This window comes from Penaeus japonicus, unplaced genomic scaffold, assembly GCF_977035675.1.
Source record: "Penaeus japonicus unplaced genomic scaffold, GWHDUDI00000001_assembly GWHDUDI00000037, whole genome shotgun sequence".
Lineage (NCBI taxonomy): Eukaryota > Metazoa > Arthropoda > Malacostraca > Decapoda > Penaeidae > Penaeus > Penaeus japonicus.
Genome location: NW_028234439.1, coordinates 13,615,089 through 13,625,088, shown reverse-complemented (window position 1 = coordinate 13,625,088; position 10,000 = coordinate 13,615,089). Strand labels below are relative to the sequence as shown.

Sequence of the window (10,000 nt, the reverse complement as noted above, 5' to 3'; positions counted from 1 at the left end):
TTTAAAGGGTCATAGGAGTGATAATGATCTAAACTATTCATTAATTATCAATGGTATGGTAAGGTAATTAAGGGTATTAAGGTATGATTTTAAATTTGTATAATATATAATACAAAGGTTGGTTTAGGATATCAAGTTGCAAGTTTAGATTTTTCAATTTTGTAGATCTAAAAAAAGTGTACAAGGACAATCTGGAAAAAAAATTTGAAAAAAAGTAACACAGGAAACCCAAAAAAGCTCTATTATCAAAATTACCCATAATAAAGGGGGAAATGTATTTAAAATGTGATCTAATTTTAAAACCTTTTCTTCAAGTCCAACTTAGTGCGTTCAGGTTGTCGTGTGAGATAAAAAGTTTATTCATGCGCCACTGAAAAAAGCCCCCGGGTACATGTCGCTCCGTTTTTCGAGTTCCGTGACGCGCCGTTCCAGGCGTGTATTTCCAGCTGTGGGAGGAGGGCGAGTTGGGGGTGGGTATAATTTTAATCCGTTTGAAGGAGTGATTAGGAATGATGAGATATTAGGGTATTTGACGAAGTTTTAACTTTAAGATTCAGAATGTTATTTCATAACCCAAAGAGTTTTTAAATAACGAATTTTAAAACGTTATTAAAAGCAGGTTTTTTAAACGTATGATTTTGATATGGTTTCCGTTTTTAAATAGAAATAAAAACTAGCGCCCATTTCTTTTTTGAAATTGAAAGATAGGTTTGTATTTTGATGCCCCATAAAACCATCAGGGGGTTATTCTCACCTTAACAATAACCATCAGTAAATATATCACCAAAATTAAATGCAATCATTTTCTAAAAAACCCTTTTTTTATACTTTGTACAACCAATAGGAAAGGTTTTAAACAAACTTAACCTTTTTAAAAACATGTGTTGCAACAACTATTTAGGAAAGTCTTAAAAAACCCTAACCTTTTTATTGTTGGGTTGAACTCCCCTCAGATTTTTTAAATAAATGACGATAATCATATGCTCTTTTCCCTTTTACCCTGCAGACTATACCTTCCCTGATTGAAACACCTTGCACAGGGAGTCTCGCTAGGGCTAGTTCTCCTGCAGCGTCTTCAGATTCTGCAACATTTGTTTCGATGTCTGCCCACAATTTTCCTGGGGGCCCAGAATTGGGGATTTTTGTTTTCATTCTACTAAATTTTAAAATAGAAATAAATTTCCTTCTCATTTTAGTTTTAGACCTACAAAAATTCCCCTATACACAGAATAATCACCAAACCTTCACAATACACGAGTGACAAAAAGGAACACCAACGTATCTAAAAAGCCCTTTTGGGTAAAAATTTTGGTGGAACCCTTCCTTTTTTTTTTTTTTTTTTTTTACCTTAAGACAAATATGATGTTCCCAAATGGTCCCCGATTCCCTTAGTCCTCCAAAATATGGGAGTCAAAAGGGTAAAACGTTCAAGGTTTCACGTAAATTTATCTTTAAATCCTGAGAAAGGGGATAAAGATAATATTCGCGTTTTCTTTACACATAAATTTTTTGGGTCGCTTTCTCAAGTCTTTCAGTCTTTCAAGTTTTCAATCTTCAGAGTGTCAATTGGAAAGATGAAGCAGGAAACATTGTGTGAAATCGGCTGTTTGATTTCTTTGGGTCGAGAAAGTTTAAATTTAAAAACCCGCTGTCAGTGTGCTTAGTCACCTTCAAATCATGTGCACCCTAAAGAGGCACATCGCACGTATGTTTATGTTTTTAAGTAGAGAAATACCTTCTAATTTTTCATCGATTTTTACAATACATTCAATGGATAGGGTTTATTCTTTATTATCATCTATCTATCAAATCATCAAATCATCTATCTTATATAAATTAATATAAATATATTAATTTATATATATATATATTTTTAAATTAGCATATATTCACCAATCTGTCAAAAAAACACACATGGAAGGAGGACACACGCACTACTAGATGTTACTCAAGCATGAAGGCATTTTTTCACCATTGTTTTTTGTCTCTTGCAATTGCTGGTATATTCGCCAAGACGCTTACTCACCGTCTCGACAGTTCATCCTGAAAGCCCTTTTGCTCAACCCCTGTAAGGAAAGCCCAAAGGGAAGGTTTCAGTAAACTTTTAGGTCGTGAGGATTCATACATGTTTGCAATACGTATCATGTGGATGCAGTTCGGGTTGGCTAAATGTTTGGGTTCCCTGTTTCTTTAGCGAAGTACCTATCATTTTTTATCGCTGAAATAATGCCGATTTCCCTGATAAAAATTATCCTAAATAAATTTGCTAATAGTTATTGCCCGCCCAATTTTTGTTAAGAAGAAATTGGTTGTTTCATTATCATTGTTATTATTATCATCATTATTATCATGATGATTATTATCGGTTTTATCATTATCATGATGATTATTATCATTTTTATTATTATCATTATGATTATTATTGCTATTATTATCATCACTATTATCATATAAGCTACCAATCCTTCTCCACAGGGTGCGAATACACGAGGGTAAACACAACACATAAAATACCAAATAACAACGGTAAATCTCAGAACAATAGGGTCAAAGAGGTAAGCTTTAGTAGACCCTATCTTTGCGAAGTGTTTTCAAGGCGGTTCAGAAAGTACCCGAGGATTTTTTTGGATCCTTCATCGAAAATAAATAGGTCAGGATAAGGTGGGGAAAGAGCTTATTTACCAATAATCATGGTATGAGCTTTCATCCCTCATACATGAACCCAAACAAAATTTGCAAATATTTCTGTCGCAAAGAAAAATACTGTCTATTTTGAGAGGACCTAGAACTTTCAATTAGTATCATCAAATTTTTGGACTTAATTATTCCAAAATCGTTGCCCCAGGAGAAGTAAAAATGAAAAAAAACAAGGGTCCCAAGCACTGCCCTGGAAAACGCCAAGACACAAGTGTTAAAGCCAGAAAAAAAACAACCACAAAACATAAACCACTGTTGGACAAAGTTAGATCTTTTTTTTTTGTTTAAAATTTGAAACATTGAGATATTGTCACTATTCCAAGGAGGTAGAGTTACTCAATGCGCCGGATAACTAAATGAATTGTAGCCCTGATGTACCTGCAATAGCACGAACCTCCTGCCCGCATCTACAGTAAGCCTCGAAGCTCATGAGCAAGTGTAAGGCATCGCAAATATCCAACCCCTTAACAAAAACCAAACTGCGAAGCTAGAGTAAAAGAATTGATAACTTAGCTGTTCAACATTTTTCAGAACCACCACATCACGAAGAATAGGCATGCAAGATTCAATATCAATACAAAGACGTTCTCAACTGGAGACCACCACTGGACGTTACTGACTAACACCAGCAAGAACCTTCGCAGATAGTATTAAATCAATCACTGCATTATCATAAACCATTTGGGCAATTGCTCTAGTCTGTGTTCCACGTTGCCATTTAGCTAGGTTATCGATTACGAACATCAGTTGATATACATCCCTGTCTTTCCTCACTAGGAGCAATCTTGTAATCAGGATAAACCAGACCGTATCCCTCACTTCCCGTTGACCTTGATGATTTTTGGATGGCACCTATTATCTTTAAAAAAACACGTATCCCAAAATTGGAATGGGATTCTCCAAAGGGAAATACGGCGTTCCCAAGATTGTTGTCATTATCATGGCAAAGTATTGTCCCAGTGACTCGAGATTTGACGGATACGGCAATATCAGGAACTTAAAAATCAAGCTTAATCTTTTATATGAAATTGCACTGCGACAGAAGTACCAATTGGTTCAAGAACAATGCCTCAGTTAAAAATCAAGTCCAAACACCACCATCAATATCATTTCTTTATCACGGCTTTTTACACCTCAAACAAAAATAGAAAATGTTAGCAGTCCATCTGCATTCTTTGGTCTTACAGAGTTAATCCACTCAGCATGACGTCCCATTATAATCATCAATAATGAAAAAAATGCTTTAGCCATCAGCTGACTGAACAGAGGCTATGCAGTGTTTAAACAATCATAAATTCCATCACCTAATCCAGTTTCTATAAATCACTGAAGAAATGAAATATCCATTTGTAGCTCAAGACACCTTTACAAGTAAATCTGAAACTTGTTTTGCATTAAACCAGATATTATGTAAGACAATACCCTTTGCATTACTAACTTCGTAATGATGACTCGGTGTGACTGCCTAATGATAACAAGTTTATAAATTGAACACAAGCATCCATCAACAATACTAACATTATAATGACGTTACTATATCTACGCTTAGAATGATAAGTCATGAAGGAAGGAACGATGTTTGAATAAGGATACGACAAAAACAGGTCAGATATTGATTCAACATCACCAGACAAAAGAACAAGTACAAACAAAATATTTCCCTAAGGAAGGGTTATAAAAAGAAGGAAAGATTTTACCTGAGGCATGCTAATCAAAATTACTGACTGAAAACCCAAGATTCCTCTACAACCACTAACCTTGTCAAACGTAAGGATAGAAGACCGTGGGAACGGAATTATTCAATTCTTGTATAAAAAAATTATGTAGTATCATAATATTTTAGAGTAAATGCGCATCATAATGCAGAACTCCTTCCACCCCCTTCACAGGGCCCTACGGGCCGCAGCTGTTTTTGGGTCACGTTTTGTTAAGTTTCCTTTCCCAGGTCTTATAATTCTACTTGTTGATAGTTCATGGTGCTTATTAGACTTTCTGCTGACAAGTGGTACACACACAGAAACACAGAAACACACACACACACACACACACACGCACACACACGCACACACACACACACACACACACACACACACACACACACACACACACACACACACACACACACTCTCTCTCTCTCTCTCTCTCTCTCTCTCTCTCTCTCTCACACACACACACACTAATAAACACACATATAAACACACACACACCTATATATTATACGTATTAGACTTTCTGCAGACAGGTGGTACACACACACACACTCACACACCACGCACGCACACATATATACACACCCAGTGGGTAGCTAAAGAGATGGATCCATATATACAGGTAGATATAGATATAAAAACGAGATATAAAGGCTCGAACATCTCACATTATCTGCCTCACCTCAGATTCCATGGCTGGTGTTATGCTCAGTTCATGGAGATGTATAGCTACTCTGCGATGGTTAGTTACTCAGTGTTCTTCTAGTGCGCCTTACTAAGACCCGTAAGACCCATATCTATGGTTTATGATATGATAACATGATAAGTGAGAGTCTTGATAACAAGCGCCAGATATTTCAAATTCCGAGATTCCTCAAGAAAACATTGTAAAAGGACAAATTCATTGTAGTTTAGGGATTTTAGGGACGTGGCAAAAGGTGATCGGGTAGATTCGGCGAAAAATATTAAATTTGGCCCAGTCGTAGGTTGCATTCCTGCGGTTCCTCCTCTTTGTTTGTGTCTTTCTCTCTCTCTCTCTCTCTCTCTCTCTCTCTCTCATCTCATCCTCCTCGCACTCTCTCGCCTCTCTCCTACTCCTCTTATCTCTCTTCTCTCTCTCGCTCGCTCTCTCTCATCTCTCTCTCGCTTCTCTCACATCGCCCATCTCCTCTCTCGCTCTCTCCTTCCTCTCTCTCACTCTCTCTCTCTCTCGCTCTCTCCTCTCTCCTCTCTCTCTTTCTACTCTCTCTCTCTTCCCTCGCCTCTCTCTCCTCTCTCTCTCTTCCTCTCTCGTCTATCTTCTCTCTCTCTCTCTCTCTCTCTCTCTCTCTCTCTCTCTCTCTCTCTCTCTCTCTCTCTCTCTCTCTCTCTCTCTCTCTCTCTCTCTCTCTATTTTTTTAATAGAATAGTTTCTGTGCGAACAAGGTCCGAAGTGGAAGGATGTAAATAAAAAATAAATAAATAAATAAAAAAAACTGATTTTACAATTACTTTTCGTTCACTAATTCCTGAAAGATGTATTTGTCTTACATTTTGATATTTCTGCATAAAGATGAAAAGAGGAAAAGAGAAAGTAAGAAAATCGTGTGATAATAAAGGCAGGTGCAGCGATAGAATGAGAGGAAGGAGAAATGGGATTGTTAAGGTGAGAGAGGAAGAGAGAAAGAGTAAAAGTTATGCGTGGATGTGAGAGAGGCAAGAGGAAGAGTGAAAGAGAGGGAGAGGGAGAGTGAAAGAGAAGGAGAGGGAGAGTGAAAGAGAAGGAGAGGGAGAGTGAAAGAGAAGGAGAGGGAGAGGAAGAGTGAAGTAGAGGGAGAGGGAGGAAGGAGAGTGAAAGAGAGGGAGAAGAAGGGTGAAAGAGGAGAGGGAGGATGAAAGAGATGGAGAGGGAGAGTGAAATAGAGGGAGAGGAAGAGTGAAATAGAGGGAAAGGGAAAGGGAGAGGGAGTGGGAGAGTGAAATAAAGGGAGAGGGAGAGTGGAAGAGAAGGAGAAGGAGAGTGAAAGAGAGATGGAGAGAGGAGGGGAGGGAGAAACAAAGTAAATGATAATGATGTTATTAACTAATGACTCCAGGAAAGCTTATCTTATCTTCTCTGACAAAGCGAACACACACACATATATACATATATATGTGTGCGTGTGCATGTGTGTGTGTGTGTGTGTGTGAATATAAATGTATATACATATACATACAGATATATATACATATATATATTATATATATAAAGATAATATAGATTATATATATCTATATATATTATATTATATATATATATAATATTATATATGTATGTATATATTATATATATGTTATATAAATATAGATAAATATATATATATATATATATATATATATATATATATATATATACATATATAGATAGATAGATATGTATGTATATAGACACTATAACATATATATATACATATATGTATGTATATATTTATTATATATATATATATATAGAGATAGATAGATAGATACAACATACATACATAATCATACATACATATATATATAGATATATATATATATATTTTATATATATAATTTATATATATATATATTCTATATATGTATATATATGTATATAAATATCTATTAAAATATATTATATATGGTTATATATATATATCTTATATATATTTACATATATAAATATATAAATATATATATAATATTAATATAATACCTATTATATTAGATATTCCAGTCTCATTCATACGCTTCTTCTACATTTGGCGCTTTCGAACTCTGTTCATATATTATATATATTATATATATATATATTATATATATATATATCTATATAACTATATATAGATATATAATATGTATCAAGGTTATATATATATAGATGGACAGCGTAGATAGATAAATAGTAGATAGATAGATAGATAGATAGATGGATAGATTAAATATATTAAAATATAGATATATAGATATATGTATATGTATATATACATATATATATAAATATATTATATATATATAATATATATATATCATATATATATAAATATAATATATACATATAATGTATATTATAGGTGAGTATATATATAAAATATATATATATATAGGTAGATATATATATATATAATAATATGTGTGGGTGTCGTGTGTGTGTTGTGTGTGTGTGTGTGTGTGTTGTGCGCGCGTGTGTGAGTGCGTGTGTGCTGGTTGTGTGGTGTTGTGTGTGTGTGTTATATATATCTATAATATATTATATATATATATATATTTATATTATATATCTATATATATACATATACATAATATATATCCTATATTATTATATATATATAATATATATAATATATATATATAAATGTATATGTCTAACATATATATATATTATATATATATATATAATATATAATACGCTATATACATATATCTATAAATATAATATATCTTATATAATATGTATATACATAAAACAGTTATATATATATATTACTAATATATTTAATAATAATATAACTATTATATATATATAAATATATATATGTATGTATAATATATGTATATGTATATATATATAAATATAATATATAAATCTAAAATATATACAAATGTATATGTTATACATACATATATATTATATATAAGTATATCTATATATATATATATAAATAATATATATATATGTATATACAAATATATATAATATATATATATAATATATACATAAATTTTATATATATATCTATATCTATATATATATCTATATATATAAGTGTGTGTGTGTGTGTGTTGTGTGTGCTGTGTATACATATCTAAATTACATTATAAATATATGGTATCCATATATATATTATATATATATATATATATATCTATAATATATATATATATATATATTATATAAAATGTATATGTATATCACAATATATATATATATACATAAAGATATACATATTACGTCTTACTATATATATAAATATATAAATGTGGATATAAAAGTATATATATATACATATATATATATATACATATATATATATATATGTTGTTTTTGTGTGTGTGTGTGTGTGTGTGTGTTTGTGTGAGTGAGAGTGTGTGTGTGTGTATGTATGTGTGTATGTATGTTGTAGGTATGTTATATTGTGTGTTGTGCATGTGAGTATACATTAAACATATTATATATATATATATATATATAGAATATATATAATATATTCTATATATTATATATATATATATATAGTATATATTTGTATATATATATGTGTGTGTGTGTGTGTGTTGTGTGTTGTGTATCAATATATGTATATGTGTAAATAAATATATATATATATATATATATATATAATAGATAAGATATTATATATAACACATATATTTGTGTGTAGTTTAATTATATATATATATATATATATTAAGGAAGGATCTTGTATGTAGTATGTACTCTTGGTGTCATTTGTTTTTTCTCTAAGTGACTTGTTTCTCTCTCTCTCTATGATTTATTTTCTCTTTCTTTCGAAGGACCATTCTTTTTCTTATTCAAATATCATTTTTTTCTCAAATTGCTTACTTTTTTCTCTCTCACTTTTCACCCTTTCTAGTTATTCCCTCTTTACTCTCTAAGTATTTTTTTTTTCTCTTTCTAATTACTTTCTCATATTTCTTAAAGTTTTCTGCCATTTGTCTCTTTCCAAGTTTACACTCTTTTATTATTTTAGTGACCATTCTTTAGTTTTTAAACATAATCGTTTTATTTTATTTTCTCTCCAATCAATATCTCTTATCTCTATAAGCATTCATTCTTTCTTCTTTGAATACACTCTTTTTTAGAAATATTCCCTCATTTCTGTCAAAGTTGAAATAATATGCCTTATAGAATCACTCTAAGAAACAAAACACGATCACAACCAAAAGGTACACGTTAATTCTTTTTCGTTCAAGCAAAAAGTAAAAGGAAAAACATAGATTTATTTACTCCAATCATACTGTCAGAATTCATCTGGTACAAGGAAAATATATATCTTTATCTGAATTGGTGTAGTTTTATCTCGATAGTACTAGAAAAAAATGCTTTTGGACTAACTTCTCATGGTAGGACAGAGATATTTCTACATTTGATTTTGATATCTTTTTTATTTGCAAGTACTGATATCCTTCATATTTCAGCACTGATTCTCCGCGAACATGTATATTGACATGGACTTAGATGCAATGATTACTCAACTATCATGAATAAAAGTCAATTTCCAATATATGCATTGGTTCGGATAAATCTTCACCATGCAATCACGAAAATAAAACAACCAATCTGTGAATCTTATTAATATTCAGACGCATATCACACGCTATCAGTAAGAACAACATGCAACTTGAAGTAAAACAATTCCTATTCTCCATCCTTGTGCGAAGATATACTGATAATATATATGATAAGATAAGACATAACAATTATGTTGACTTGTTCATTCAGAGACAGCAGGGATATGGCGATAAGTCTGCACTAAAGCCTTCGTGATGTGACAACTATAATTACGCAACGAACGAAGACAAGAAACAAAATCCGAAAATATTACATATAAATATCACATGTTCAGTGTCCCAGAACAACTGCACATCACGAA

General features: G+C 31.7%; 3 protein-coding genes across 4 annotated transcripts in view; 2 read left to right on the top strand and 1 right to left on the bottom strand.

Moving 5' to 3' along the window:
- LOC122265877 (uncharacterized) overlaps positions 1–5,196 on the bottom strand; it is a 12,413-nt gene extending 7,217 nt beyond the window's left edge. Inside the window, exon 1 of the mRNA XM_043035327.2 lies at positions 5,089–5,196. Coding sequence (XP_042891261.2) covers positions 5,089–5,100 — 12 coding nt within the window. The 5' untranslated portion in view covers positions 5,101–5,196. The remainder of the gene's footprint in view (positions 1–5,088) is intronic.
- LOC147467196 (turripeptide OL11-like) overlaps positions 1–10,000 on the top strand; it is a 493,070-nt gene that overhangs the window by 452,988 nt on the left and 30,082 nt on the right. The gene's annotated exons all lie outside the window — the stretch shown is intronic.
- Positions 9,822–10,000, top strand: part of LOC122265872 (uncharacterized) — an 18,839-nt gene continuing 18,660 nt past the window's right edge. The window contains exon 1 of one of the 2 annotated variants that reach the window (XM_086532292.1): positions 9,822–10,000. This exon is cut by the window's right edge and continues 33 nt beyond it. The gene's annotated coding sequence lies outside the window, so the exon portion shown is untranslated. The other variant, XM_086532291.1, reaches the window with a different exon arrangement.